The sequence below is a fragment of the Sorghum bicolor genome, chromosome 7 (genome assembly GCF_000003195.3).
Source record: "Sorghum bicolor cultivar BTx623 chromosome 7, Sorghum_bicolor_NCBIv3, whole genome shotgun sequence".
Taxonomy (NCBI): domain Eukaryota; kingdom Viridiplantae; phylum Streptophyta; class Magnoliopsida; order Poales; family Poaceae; genus Sorghum; species Sorghum bicolor.
In genome coordinates, this window is record NC_012876.2 from 64386701 (window position 1) to 64402633 (window position 15933).

The 15933-nt window shown below is 44.2% G+C and overlaps 1 protein-coding gene across 1 annotated transcript; it reads left to right on the forward strand.

Annotated features, from left to right (window-relative positions):
• LOC8066997 (wall-associated receptor kinase 2) lies at window positions 6203-9287 on the forward strand. Its single transcript, XM_021465478.1, has 4 exons — window positions 6203-7152; window positions 7269-7397; window positions 7654-7803; window positions 7935-9287. The coding sequence occupies exons 1-4, from the start codon at window positions 6210-6212 to the stop codon at window positions 9131-9133; spliced, it is 2421 nt and encodes an 806-aa protein (XP_021321153.1). The 5' UTR covers window positions 6203-6209; the 3' UTR covers window positions 9134-9287.

Here is a 15933-nt window from a genome sequence, read left to right on the forward strand (position 1 = left end):
ACGGTCCAAAATCCACCACATCAGCACTAGCATCTGACGTGGACATGCCACATAAGCAGCTCAGGCCATCATGCCGGTCGACGTGGGCATGCCGTGTCGCTCTGCGCGCGCGACCAGAGGAAAAGGAGGGGGCGGGGTGCGGCTGCAGAGCCGTGCCCAGTGGTGGGGTCTGGGTGGCGCGTGGCATCTGTGTGCTCTCCTGCCTAACATGGACGGGAGCAGGGACGCGAGTGCTGGTCCAAGCGGCAGCGTACGCATGGCGCGGGGCACACGCGGCAGGGCAAGCCGTGGCGTGGGGTTGCGTGGTGCTCGTGCAAAGAAGGGAGACGATGGTGCCTACTCTCATGCGATTACAGGAAGCAGAGAGTGGTGGTGAGAGAGGCGTGGAGTCACAGTCCTCGTAGGCGACCACTTTGAGGACTGCTGACTCCCGATCGCCTACAAGGTGTCCATGGAAGAGATGGAACTCTTGAACGTGCCATGGCGGGCGAGGCAGTCATGAGCAACAGCAAGGAGGCACAGCGGCAGAAGGCAGCCATGCGCACACGGCTGGTGTGCTGCGTGCAGGCGGCGGACGAGCAGTCTGCATCGCCGATGTGGGACGCCTACAGCGCCTAGCGCACTGCTTCGTGGAGGCCCTTGAGGCACGCGAGGTCGCAGCGGCTAGGTGGGACGCCGTCCGCGTCGGCCGTGACCCTGACATGGTGCTGGTGGTGGACAGCCTGTTCAAGTTGGAGACGCTGGCTAACGACAACTTAGTGATGGACAGGGCGAGCCCCCTGGACAGCATCCTAGGCGACATCCGGAGGATGAGGCAAGCCATGTTTACCCACAGCGTCATCAACGGGCTGTGCGGCAACTTGTTCTTGACGCGGTTCCGGGAGGCGCTCTTCTACATCTCAGGCACTATTTGACGTACTGGACGCCATGCTGCCCAGGGGCAGCGAGCAGTGCAGGGTGCTGGAGCAGGATGTCTGCGTCGTCAATGTGGTCACCTGAGAGGACTGCGACCGCATGCCTCTCCCACCCCCACTTTTTCTTCCTCTGATTTGAAGGGCCCTGGCTGCCACCACGGGGCACGGGACGAGGCGAGATCCATTTGCCTCCTTGCGATGAAAGTCAGGTGTTGATGGCGACAGCCGGCGACGGGCCCGGGGACAAGGCAGCGGCGGCAACCTGGCGATGACGTAGGGGAGATCCCGTTCTGCTGTGCGACGATGACGATGGCAACTGGATCAATAGGATCGGACGCCTAAAGAGGGGCAGCGGGGCGTTGCCCCCGGCGGAGATCGACCTCTCCCCAGGGGCGTGCAGTGTGGAAGCGGCGGCGGTGGCTAGGGTTAGAATCTAAACCTAGGCGAATGATACCATGAAGGAGAATATAATTGGTGGAATATTTGATATATTGCATTGGGCCTCATGGGCTGATTATATAGGGTACATAGGACTAACAACTTATGTGGATACACAATGTGGTACTATTCCTATTTACTCTAACATGATTGAATGGGAGCAGGCGGCGCAGCCTCCGTTCTTAGTGTAAGAGGCCGTGCAATCCATGCTTTGGCTCCACCCTGCCATCACACGAGCGCCGTGCGATCCCACGCCTTAGCTCCGCCCCGCCGCGTGCGCCCCGTGCCATGCGCACGCTGTTGCTCAGGCTCGGCACCCACGTCCCTTCTCCTGTTCCCGCTAGGCAAGGGAGAAGCATGTGGATGCCACATGACGGCCGGACCCCACCACCGAGCATGGCTCTGTAGCAGCGCCGCCCCTCCTTTTCTTCCCGTCGTGCATGCAGAGCGCTGGCATGATGGCCTGACCTACAAGCTGCCTACGTGGCATGTCCATGTCAGATGCTAGCGCTGACGTGGTGGGTTTTGAATCATTGGTGTGCGACGATAATAGATTAAGGATTCAAATGGTCACTTTTTTTAGTTTGAGGACCTAGACGGGAACGCCCTAAAAGTTTGAGGACCTTCCGTGCATTTTACCAGATGATGGACAATCGGTGGGCTCTGAAGGGGACATTTTGGATTATGAAGCACTGAACTTAATCTATGCTGAGGCGGCTAAAGTGCTAGGTGATGAGGGTTGTGATCCGGTTTGTTTACAGTCACCCGTATCACAAAAAACAAGGCCGCAAAAAAATAAAAAAAATTAATATAAACCTCATAAACACAATTCCTCACAATGAAAGGTATATTCTCGAATTGTAATGGCTTTGCTGATTTCAAGAAATATAAGTTTTTGTCTGACCTTACAAAAGAGAAAAACCTAGACTTCATAGTCTTATCGGAAATCGGATGTGCGAGCTTTCCGAACGCCATGTTAAATAATATCTGTGCAGGTAGAGATTTTATTTGGCATTGCATGGCTCCTCGGGGTCGCTCGGGTGGTATGCTGCTAGGGATAAATCCAGTGGTCTTTGATATCGGGGAGATAGAGGAAGGTGTTTTCTTTATAAGATTTAAGCTAAGGCTCACGCAAGAGGACTATAAATTTAATTTAATTTCGGTTTACGGGCCAGCACAACAAGAACAAAAGTCTGATTTCTTGGCTGAGCTTGTGAGAACATGTTCGAAGGATTCCTTACCTATTCTGTTAGGTGGTGATTTCAACATTATTCGTAGACCGGAGGACAATAATAATAATAATTTTAATGACAGGTGGCCTTTCCTATTTAACACATGCATAGATACCGTAAATCTGAGGGAAGTGGAGTTGTCGGACAGGAAGTTAACTTGGGCCAAACGGTTGCAGAACCAGACCTTTGAAAGGTTAGACCGAGTGCTCTTTTGCACAGACCTAGAATCTAAATTCCCACAGACTACTTTACATGCCTTGACCAGGGAAATTTTGGATCACACACCTTTGTTGCTAAATACTAATAATTCTTTTTCATCTTACTAGCCACAATTCAAGTTTGAATTAGGCTGGTTGACGATGGAAGGATTTTGTGATTTAGTACATGAGGTGTGGGATAACACGATTGCAATTGGCTCCCATTTGGAGAGGTGGCAGGCTAAGATAAGAAGGCTCCGCCAATACTTAAGAGGCTGGCAAAAAATATTAGTGGAAATTATAATAAGGAGAAACAAATATTGCTAAATAAGTTGGACGAATTAGATAAAAAAGCCGAAGTTTCCATATTAAGTGAAACAGAGATAAATCTTAAGCACGTTTTAAATGACAGATTGGCAGAATTACTTAGGGAAGAGGAGCTAAAGTGGTACCAAAGATCAAAAGCAAAATATTTAATGGAGGGGGATGCAAACACGAAATATTTCCATTTGCTTGCGAATGGGAGACACCGTAAAACCCGTATTTTCCAGTTGAAAGATGGGATGGATGTAATTACTGGTGATGCTCGCGTGAAAGAGCATATTACTAGCTAATAGCTATTACAAGAATCTTTTCGGACCGTCGGAAGATACTCAAATCTCTCTAGATGAACAGCAAACTGAAGATATTACCCAGGTGACCACTTTGGAAAATGAGTTCCTGGTTGACGGGTTCTCTGAAAATGAAGTAAAGACAGCAATTTTCCAAATGGAACACAATAAGGCCCCGGGTTCGGATGGATTCCCCTCAGAATTCTATCAGGTTTTTTTGGAACTTGATTAAAAATAATCTGATGGATCTATTCAAGGAATTCCATCAAGGCTCTCTACTTTTGCACAGGTTAAACTTTGGTAACATAATTTTGCTACCAAAAAAAAAAAATATTTCGTTCAAAACTTTCACAAAAGTTGCCACAAACAGACTTACTACAGTGGCACAAAATATTATAAGCCCCACACAAACGGCTTTTTTACCAGGCAGGAATATAATGGAGGTGGCGGTCATTTTACGTGAAACCCTACACGAACTAAATTCTAAGAAACAGGATGGGATCATCCTAAAACTAGATTTTGAAAAGGCATATGATAAAGTAAATTGGAACTTCCTACAACAGACCCTTAGAATGAAGGGTTCTCCCAAACGTGGTGCCAATGGGTAGAGCAATTCACTAAAGGTGGTAATGTGAATATTAAGGTCAATGACCAATTAGGGTCCTATTTCCAAACAAAAAAAGGTTTGAGACAAGGGAACCCATTGTCGCCGACTCTATTTAACATAGTGGTAGACATGTTGGCCATATTGATCAACAGAGCGAAACAAGTCGGCTAAGTGGAAGGCGTCATCCCGCATCTGATCCAAGATGGGTTATCCATCTTGCAATATGCGGATGACACGGTTATCTTTATGAGTCATGATTTTCAGAAGGCTATCAATATGAAATTGATACTGACCACCTTTGAGAAATTATCAGGTGTTAAGATTAACTTCCACAAGAGCGAACTGTTTTGTTTCGGAAAGGCAAGGGAACACGAGGAATACTACACACAACTCTTTGGGTGTGATGTAGACAGGCTCCCATTTCGTTACCTAGGCTTACCAATGTCCTCGCAAAAATTGAGTAATAAGGACCGGGAAGAAATTGAAAATAGAATTGAGAAGCGGCTCACTGGATGGAAATGAAAGATGTTGTCTTCCGGTGGCAGACTAGTACTGATTAATTCAGTGCTATCCAGCTTACCGATGTTCACGTTGTCTTTCTTTGAGATCCCATGGGGGGTGTTAGAAAAAATAGATTGCTACAGATCACGCTTCTATTGGCAAAACGATCAACATAAAAGAAAATATAGATTGCTCAAATGGGAGGTGCTTTGCCAACCTAAACTACACGGAGGGCTTGGTATACAGAACTTAGACATTAAGAATAAATATTTGTTGAATAAATGGCTTTTTAAACTATTAAATGAAGAGGGTATGTGGCAAGAATTGGTGAGAAATAAATATTTAAAAAACAAATCGTTAGGGGTCTGTGTTAAAAAGGCATCCGATTCTCACTTTTGGAAAGGATTGATGAATATTAAAGAGACCTTTATGAGTCTAGGGTCTTTCAAAGTGGGAGATGGTTCGCAAGTTTGTTTTTGGGAAGACAAATAGCTTGGAAACCAACCACTTAAAGATAGATTCCCGGCTCTTTTCATCTATTAAGAAGGAAGAAGGATACTGTGTCCAAAGTGCTCAGTTCGTTCCCGCTAAATATTTTTTTTCGTAGAAACTTAGTTGGGAGGAATATAAGGGATTGACATAGAATTGTTAATTCTTTACTAGAGGTGAATCTCCAGGAGGGTAGAGATACCTTCAGTTGGTCGCTACATTCATCAGGGAGATTCTCAGTAAAATCTATGTATGTTGCTCTAATTAATAATGATGCTAGAGTGTCACGGGATATTTGGCGTGTAAAGATATCTACAAAAATTAAATATTTTTGTGTACCTAAGGTGTAACCTTAACTAAAGATAACCTAGCTAGGCAAAAATGGGAGGGAGATAAAAGGTGTAGCTTTTGCTACTTACCAGAATCTATCCAACACCTTTTTTTTGATTGTTACTATGCAAAATTCCTGTGGCGTGTGGTTCATTTACTTTTTGTTATTCCACCTCCTCATACTATTGATGATTTATTTAATCGTTGGTCAGAAGTGGGAAGTGGTAATCAAAATACTTTGATGTTAATAGCAGCAGCCGCCCTTGTTGGTCAATCTGGCTCACGAGAAATGAAGTGGTAGAAGACCAAAAACTTTTTTTTGCAGGTTCTATTCAGAGGAACACATTGGCTACGCTAGTGGGCAAAGCTACAAAGGTGTGAAGATCTGAAGAATCAGCTAATCCAAGTTTGTCAACACATCGAAGTTGCTGCCCTCCGCTTCTTTGGTTCTAATGGATAGAAGATTTGGTCAACGTGGTCAACTTTTGAATTCTTTGAGCATGGTTTGTGTAATAAGAGGCCTGATTCTACTTCGGTAGATGAAGCCGGATTTTATATCTATTATCTTAAAAAAAAGTTATAAGGGAGCAGTTATAAGGCAGGTACAAATATTCCAAAGGAAAAAAGTTAGTGCACATACGTAAAAGGGAGCAGTCCATGACTGAAAACTCGGCAGGTATAAATAAGTCCAAGTCACCGGAAGGTGGTCCTGAACTCCCGATGACTGAAAACTCGGCAGGTACAAGTCCAAGTCACCGGAGGGCGGTCCAGAACTCCCGATGACTGAGATCATCACCTCACCATGTGTATATATGCCATGCCATGCGCACTAACGAGACGAGAAGTGCTTGACTAAGAAAATAGAGAGAAACTAGCGCATTCTTGAGAGCATGGGAGCCGCAGTGTGCTTGTTCGTCATCACGCTCGTCCTGCCGTGGGTTGTCGTTGCCTCGCCGGCGGCGGTAGCATCCGGCCCCGCCGGTAGCAGCTGCACCAGCCGTTGCGGCAACATCAGCATCGCCTACCCGTTCGGCGTGGAGCCCGGCTGCTACCACGCCGCCGGCGGCTTCAACCTCACCTGCAGGCAGCAGCAGGGCGATCCGCCGGAGCTGTTCCTCGGCGACGGCACCGTGCAGGTGACGGATATCTCTGTTCCCAGCGGCACGGTGCGCGTCAAAAGCCAGCGAATGGAGTTCGGGCAAGGACCCTACTCGCGTGGCCGGATCACCAACGGGAGTGTGACGTGGGGCGGCGGGCTCCCAAAGGGCGGCCAGTTCTTCCTGTCGGAGTCGAAGGGCATGGTGCTGGTGATAGGGTGCAACATCCAGGTCGACGTCCATGCGAGTGATGTGGCAAGTTACAATCGCAACTCGTTGGTAGGTTCCTGCACTGCTGTCTGCCCAATGCTCGATGGATTTGATCCTTACAGCTCTGTTTTACCATACCCGTATTTGCCCAACGGTAGCTGTGGTGGCCTTGGTTGCTGTGAGGCAAACATCATTCTGGGTTACTCTTTCTACCGCATCCAGATCCAAAACCGTAGCATTTCATCGCCTTCTTACGCAACCAGTCTTAACAATGCTGGCATCTACATAATTGATCGGGATTCTTCTATTGACACCCGTAGCCTTAGCCTGGACGGCGGTCCACCAGTTACCATGGACTGGGTCATCAGCGGTTCCCAATGTCCGACGACAAACAAGTCCGCTGCCGAGTGCCGTAGTGCCAACAGCTTTTGCCTAGACTACGTTACCCATGTTGGCTACCGTGGGCATCGGTGCCATTGCTCTTATGGTTACCAAGGCAATCCTTATGTCCTCGGTGGATGCCAAGGTACGTACTATATATATATATATATATATATATATATATATATATATATATATAATTGTTTAATATTCTGATCATCTCCTGCTCATACTAATTAACGTCCTGTTGTTTCGTTTTAGACATTGACGAATGTAAATCTCCAGACATATACCATTGCTATGGAAACTGTCGCAACACAGCTGGGAGTTTCACTTGTCAGTGCCCTGCTGGTTTTACAGGCAATGCTTCTTTCCCAAATGGATGCAAAGGTACCACACAATGCCAATCGAAGTTCATGGTTATATAATTAAAGATCAATACCGGTTCTACTACATACTTATGTCATGACTAGGAAATCTTGTAGAGCCATTCAAATTTCCGCTTCACCCATCCATTTTCCAATGACATATATATAGTCTTGTAGTTATTATGATGCTGCTTACTGAATCGACATGAATCCCCCACCTAACATATATATACGGTGTTCATGTTTATTTATTTCCTCTTTAAACATGTATATCCTAGACATTGACGAGTGCAAGCACCAGGAAGCATACTCCTGCTACGGGATATGTCAAAATTTGCCTGGAAGTTTTCTTTGCAAATGTCCAGATGGAACCTATGGAAATTCTTCTACAAAAGGGGGATGCATCACATTCAAGAACTCATTTACAGGTTCTAAGCCACTATGTGCAATACAAGCTTAACCTTTCTCATTTCATTCACGGAATAAACATGTTGCATCATCTTGATATATTATGTAACTCTGAATCCTGAATGTGTCGTGTCCTTAAATATTTTCTTAGGTTTAAGCATCGGGTTGGGAGTCGGTGGTGGAACAAGTCTTTTGCTTCTAGCCCTTGGTGCTCCCTATATAGTGCGTAAAGTCAAGCTCCAAAAGGTGAACAAGATGAAACAAAGATTTTTCAAGCAAAATCATGGGCTGCTATTGCAGCAGTTAATATCACAAAGCACAGACATTGGTGAGAGAATGATAATTACCTTACGTGATATAGAGAAGGCAACAAATAATTTTGATAGAGCTCGCATCATTGGTGGTGGAGGGCATGGTGTTGTGTTTAAAGGAATTCTAGATCTACATGTTGTGGCAATCAAGAAGTCAAAAATAGTAGTTCAACGAGAAATCAATGAATTCATAAATGAAGTTGTCATTCTTTCTCAAGTGAACCATAGAAACGTGGTGAAGCTCTTAGGGTGTTGCCTTGAGACAGAAGTCCCATTGCTAGTTTATGAGTTCATTTCAAATGGAACCCTTTGTCATCATCTTCATGTTGAAGGACCAAAGTCACTACCATGGCATGATCGGATGAGGATAGCAGCCGAGGTTGCCAAAGCGATATCCTATCTGCATTCGGCTGCTTCAATGCCAATATTTCATAGAGATATTAAGTCCGCAAACATACTTCTTGATGATGCTTTAACTGCAAAAGTTTCAGATTTTGGAGCTTCTAGATATATCCCAACAGATCAGACAGGGGTCACTACGGCAGTTCAAGGAACGATGGGTTACTTGGATCCAATGTATTATTACACTGGACGATTAACAGACAAGAGTGATGTTTTCAGTTTTGGTGTTCTTCTTGTAGAATTGCTTACTCGAAAGAGACCATATGTGTATAGGTCAGTTAATGATGATGGTCTTGTTTCACATTTTGAGTCGCTGCTAGCAGAAGGCAAATTGGTTGACATATTAGATCCTCAAGTCATGGAGGAGGAAGACGGTGCAATAATCAAAGAAATAGCTACACTGGCAGCAATGTGCACAAAATTGAAGGGAGAAGACAGACCTACAATGAGAGATGTGGAGATGACACTTGAAAGCTTGCTAGTTAAGAAAAGGCAGCAGGTTCCATTTAATGGAACACGACAAACAGGAGAAACTGATTCGACTCCTTACATGTCAACTAGCCGAGGAACTAAGGAAGCTAGCAGGCAATACACGATGGAGGAGGAAATGTTGTTATCAGCAAGATTTCCCCGGTGAACTTTGATTAATTACTGTCTTGAACACGTGCACAATTCATGTACTCAGTTATCTATTGTTTCATAGTGCAGCGAGACGGCAAACAAGTGTTATTTCCTTTTGTTCTCATAAATAATCATGTAGATTTTTTATGAAATACATTAGTTTAATTTAGTTCCGCATGTTAATATTTATAAATAATATAAAGCTTATTTTCTTGTGCTTGTTTTGTTAGCTGAACATGAGATATTTTTTCCTATTTGCATGTTTTCTTGTTCAATGAATAATTCTGGATTTTTCTATGCGTTGTTGAGATGATGCAGTATAATTGTTCTGTGTTTTCATGTTTGTGCATATCTTATATATATATATATATTTTTTGAAAAATAGAATTGCTTCCGGACTGTACTACTTGTTTGTGCATATGGCAAAAAGCAATGTAAGCGAATCGTTAAATGTTGGCATCGACAAGAATGATCTAAAACGGGGAAAAGAAATTTAGCTTGCCTAGATGACGGGCACCTTGCCCATTTTTCTCATGATTTGAAACAGGATGGGGAAGGACCTAAATTACTACAAGAGACACTGTGCTTTACATAACGAATAATTATTCATCCATGATCGTTGCCTTGCTATGAGTAGTTTCATGTCACCATGCATGTATTGCTATTACAATCGAAAAGTGAGGGAGAGTATAGCACTCTCTTGTCAAACAGTGCCTAGTGAGAGACCAAATTGAGAATTGCCTTGGTCTCATCTATGTGTGATGCATGATTGACACAAGAGTTAAAAGGTTTGAGGTTTTTTTAGCTAAGTTCATATTTCATACGTGCTTGATTATAATAATGAATAATCGAAAGTGTCAAGGCCTTGTTTAGTTAACTCTAAAAACCAAAAATTTTTCAAGATTTCCCGTCACATCGAATCTTGCGGCACATGCATAGAGCATTAAACATAGATAAAAACAAAAACTAATTACATAGTTTGCCTGTAAATCGCGAGACAAATCTTTTAAGCCTAGTTACTCTATGATTAGACAATGTTGGTCAAATAAAAACAAAAATGCTACATTGTCAAAATCCAAAAACTTTTTGGATCTAAACAAGGCTCAAGTTATGTTGTGTTGAGTCTATTGTGCAATATGTTTCGGACCAGGAGGATGATCAAATTATAGATCTCTCTCCTCTCCATCGTAAAAAAAATATAACAATGCTAAAAATACAAACAAAGGCAGACTTCCCCAAAAGCCAAAGATCCCTTCCAAAATTATTATAAAATGAAAGGAGTTTTCTAGAATAGCAGAGGTCTTGCAGACTTGGCTAAACACAGATTTTTGGCTGATTTAGTTAAAGAGGAGCAAATTAATTTTATTGCTCTCTCTGAAACTGGACGGGATTCTATGGGGGTATAAACCCCTATACCCTCATGGGCTGATATGGGCCACACCATCAGAGGTGGCTCGGCCCACAAGATGAAGACGTGCGGCGCATGACGCTGGTCGGCGTGCACCGCAAGGTTACAAGATATTGTACCAAATAGGATAGTTTACTTGTAACTCTGTCCCTTCACGATATATAAGGAGGGGCAGGGGTCCTCTAGAGGACAGGTCATAGACATCTCAACACATTATTCTCTCAATACAATCCAATACAATCAGACGCAGGACGTAGGTATTACGCCCACACAGCGGCCGAACCTGGATAAAAACCTTGTCTGTGTCTTGCGTCACCATCAAGTTCGTAGCTTGCGCACCGTCTACCGATAAACTACTACCGTGGGCATACCCCAAGGTAGACTGCCGACCAGCTTTTGTCAACAGTGGCGCGCCAGGTAGGGGATGTGCGTACAGCTTCCCAGACGAACAAGATGGCTATCATACCCGACTTCGCGGCCATGGCGGACGGCTTCACGTTCACCGTCAGCTTCAACAGCTTCACCGCCACAACCACGGAGGAGGCGTAGATCCGATCTGCGGCAATCACTTCATCGACGTCGGCCGCGGCTTCAACCATGCTGGCTATGACTCCGACGACTCTAGCAACGTCTCCGACCGCGCCGACAACGCGTCATCTGTTTCCCTGCTACAAAGGGAGGCAGATCGACGACACTGACCTGCTCGGGCTATTGACCAAGTTGTTTGGCCTACTTGTTCTGACCACCTGTCACAATAATAATCGCCGCGAAGAACGGCGCTACGACAACCGCGACCACCGTCATGACAACAAGTCAAAAAGCTCGAAGGCCAAACAATTTTGTCAACACCGACCAGACTTTCGTCCAAAGATAAGTACACTTCTAATATTTTATTTAATTTTGGTATAATATTTTTTATTATCCTTCAAAACAACTTTTTGTTAGCCGACTAGGTTTTTCTCCTACACGAATTTTCCAGAGCCGCTACTGTCTCCGACTCCTCCCTACACGTGCATGATATCCGCCCTCTGCGTTCTGGGTGGTCGGCAGTAGCTCTCTGGCGAGGCTGGCAATCCCACGCATGTCTAGGTTCCGCATCTCATGCTGATTGTTGGCTAGACCAGAGCTGGTATAAGCTCTAGGATGAATTAACTACTCGTGTTAGTTTTATAACAAAAAATCTAAAACTTATCTCAGTACTGGTTTTTTATCTAGAGTTTATTTATGTACTACCTATTCTCTATATTTATTTTTTAGGAGTTTGGCCCAGTCGACAAGCTACGCTCGGGGACTCGTCGACTATTCCCTACGCTGTGCTCGGGGACTGCTCCGACCACCGAGCACGTTTACGTTCCCTACCACGCTCGGGGACTTGTCGACTACTCTCTATGCTGTGCTCGAAGACTGTGCCGACCACCGAGCACGTTTACGTTCACAACCACGCTCGGGGACTTGTCCACCGGTCCCTACGCCGTGCTCGGGGACTGTACCGACCACCGAGCACGTCTACGTTCTTAACCGTGCTCGGGGACTCGTCAATCACTCCCTTTACTGTGCTCGGGGCTTACTTCGATCACTCTCCAACCACAGCTTGGGAACTGTTTTTCTCAGTTACATATGAATTGGACTCATATACAGAGGGGTAATTTTATTTTTTTAGACCTTGCTACAAGGCTCATACTTCGCCTTCCAGCAAGCTCAGGGATTACATCGGTACGATGCATCTGGCGATGCATCTCAGTTTTAGAATTTCTATGGAGACTTTTTTGACCCTGGCACCACGTGCCTACGTCACCTACTACCAGGCTCGGGGACTAAGTGGGTACACTTCACCTTGCGGTGAACATGCTTGCTTTTTGAAAGTCTGTACTTTTCAGAAAAGTAAAGTGGGCACACTCCACCAGGAAAGAAATCTTTTTTGATTAAGAGCACCATGCATTCTTCGAACAACCTGCTTCTTCGATGTCAATGTTGATCAACTGTCTTTTGAGTCGGTCAAAATACCGTTGCAACTGTTTGGACGACTTTCCTGCTTATTGAAGACGTTAAGCCTCACTAGTCGAAGAAGCTCAAGACGGCGTGTTACATCACAATACATGGTGCTCGGGGACTAGCTGTGGGGGTATAAACCCCTATACCCTCATGGGCTGATATGGGCCGCACCATCAGAGGTGGCTCGGCCCACAAGATGAAGACGTGCGGCGCATGACGCTGGTCGGCGTGCACCGCAAGGTTACAAGATATTGTACCAAATAGGATAGTTTACTTGTAACTCTGTCCCTTCACAATATATAAGGAGGGGCAGGGGTCCCCTAGAGGACAGGTCATAGACATCTCAACACATTATTCTCTCAATACAATCCAATACAATCAGACGTAGGACGTAGGTATTACGCCCACACGGCGGCCGAACCTGGATAAAAACCTTGTCTGTGTCTTGCGTCACCATCAAGTTCGTAGCTTACGCACCGTCTACCGATAAACTACTACCGTGGGCATACCCCAAGGTAGACTGCCCGACCAGCTTTCGTCGACAGATTCTTTCCCGGATCATGTCCTCAAAAATCTTTGTGGGGGTCATGACTTTATTTGGCACACCATGGCTCCTCATGGTATTTTTGATATTGGAGCCATTGATGAGGGAGATTTCTATGTAAAGTTCACCCTCAGATGCAAATTAAATGACTTTATGTTTAATTTATATACAGTATATGGACCTGCCCAATCATAGAACAAAAGTGCTTTCTTAGTGGAACTCGCCAACACTTGTTGCAAAGAAACTCTACCCTATATCATAGGGGGGACTTTAATATAATGTGAGGTCCTAAGGATAAAAGTTCAGGTGACTTTGATCCCAAATGGCCTAATTTTTTTAATACTGTCATCGAATCCCTGGATCTTAAGGAGATTGTGATGTCAGACCGCTAGTATACTTGGGCGGGGCCAGAGGATTACCCAACTTTTGAAAAGTTAGATAGAGTCCTTGTAAGCACCGAGTGGGAATCCCAATTCCCGCTGACGACTGTCGAGTCTAGAGACAGAAATATTTCAGATCATACTCCCTGGTGCTTAACACAGGAGCCTCAACCCATCAAACCCAAAACCGTCCTTTCAAATTTGAGAGAGGCTGGTTGATACGTGATGGTTTTTATGACATGGTTACAAATATTTGGCAAACACCATGCTCTGAGTTGACCCCGCTTGAACGTTGGCAGTCAAAAATCCACAGGCTCAGACAATATCTAAGAGGTTGGGCTAAACACACCTGCGGAGACATATAGAAAGGAGAAAAAAACCTGGCTAGCTCGTTTAGAGGTGCTAGAAAAGAAAGCGGAGGTTACTCATCTTTCTGATCAAGAAATTTATCTTAAACACTATCTAAAAGAAAGCCTTGTTACCCTTCTGTGAGAAGAGAACTGAAATGGTATGAGCGAGCCAAAGTCAAAACCTGATTGGAGGGAGATGCTAACACAAGCTTCTTCCATCTAGTGGCCAATGGGAAACATCGTAAGCAACACATCCATAAACTTGAAGATGATCAAGGCACGGTTGTTGGCGATGAGCGCCTCAAAGGCCATATTACTACGTATTATAAAAATCTCTTTGTGGTCACTGGAACACTTCGAGATCACTCTTACGGAAGATCAATATTTAGATATTCCACAAGTATCTCTGGAATAAAATGATATCCTTATTAGTCCTTTTACCGAATCTGAGGTGAGGGACACAGTATTCCAAACGGAGCATAATAAAGCTCTAGGCTCGGACGGGATTCCCTGTGGAATTCTATCAGGTATTTTGGAGAGTTATCAAGGACGACCTCGTACACCTCTTTGCTGATCTCCATCAAGAGGCTCTTGATCTTTATAGCTTGAATTTTGGAATAATTACCTTAATTTCAAAAATTCAAAATGCTACTAAAATTCAGCAATATAGACCGATTTGTGTCCTCAATGTGAGCTTTAAAATATTCACAAAAGTAGGCACAAACAGGCTGAATATGGTCGCAAAAACTGTAGTGAGCCCAACACAGACTGCCTTTATGCCGGGCAGGAATATCATGGAAGGAGTAGTGATATTGCACGAAACTATTCATGAGTTACATACTAAAAAATGAGATGGGTTCATCTTCAAAATTGATTTCAAAAAGGCATATGATAAGGTTAAGTGGTCTTTCTTACAGCAAACCTTACGTATTAAAGGTTTCTCCCCTAAATGGTGCAGATGGGTAGATAATATGGTCACTGGTGGAAGTGTGGGGATCAAAGTCAATGATGATGTTGGCCCCTACTTTCAGTCCAAACATGGTCTCAGGCAGGGAGATCCTATTTCCCCCATTTTATTCAACATCGTCGCTGATATGCTAGCTCTTCTTATTAATAGAGCAAAAGTTGATGGACAAATAAGAGGAGTCATCCCCCACCTTGTTGATGATGGTTTATCTATTTTACAATATGCAGATGACACCATTATCTTCCTAGACCATGACCCAGAACAAGCAAAGAATCTGAAACTTTTGTTATGTGCTTTCGAGCAATTATCTGGGCTTAAGATCAACTTCCACAAGAGCAAAATTTCTGCTATGGAGCAGCTAGAGAGATGGAGCCTTATTATACTAGTATTTTTGGGTGTAATGCAGGGAAATATCCCTTCACATACCTGGGAATCCCAATGCACCATAGACAACTCCTGAATTCTGAATGGAGAAGAATAGAAGAATGTTTCCAAAAAAGACTCTCTTGTTAGAAAGCAAAATACTTGTCTTATGGAGGAAGACTTGTCTTGCTAAATTCCGTCTTAAGCAGTCTGCCCATGTTTATGATGTCCTTCTTCAAGATTCCTAAAGGAGTACTCAAGAACCTTGACTTTTTGAGATTAAAGTTCTTCTAGCAAGGATCCTCAAACAAGCATAGTTATAGACTTGCCAGATGGGACATTTTGTGTCGTCCTAAGGACCAAGGGGGTCTAGGTATCCTAGACTTACAATTGCAGAATAAATGCTTATTGTCCAAGTGGTTGGTAAATCTACTCAACACAGAGGACTTATGGCAGACCCTCTTGACAAATAAATACTTACGATCGAAAACCCTTACCCAAGTCAAAGCCAAACCAAATAATTCACATTTCTAGAGAGGCCTCATGCGTATTAAAGATGAGGTGCTGGCTAAAGGTTCCTTTGATGTTAAAGATGGAACCAAGACGAGGTTCTGGGAAGACACATAGGTGGGAGATAAGCCACTAAAAGTAAAATACTCTTCTCTTTTTAATATTGTGCGTGATCGCCATGCAACTGTGTCCAAAGTGATGACCACTAGTCCCCTCAATATCTCCTTTCGCACGACACTGGTGGGCGATAAACTTTTAGAATGACTTAATTTAGTAGCACAGATTTCTAGTGTTCAATTGGT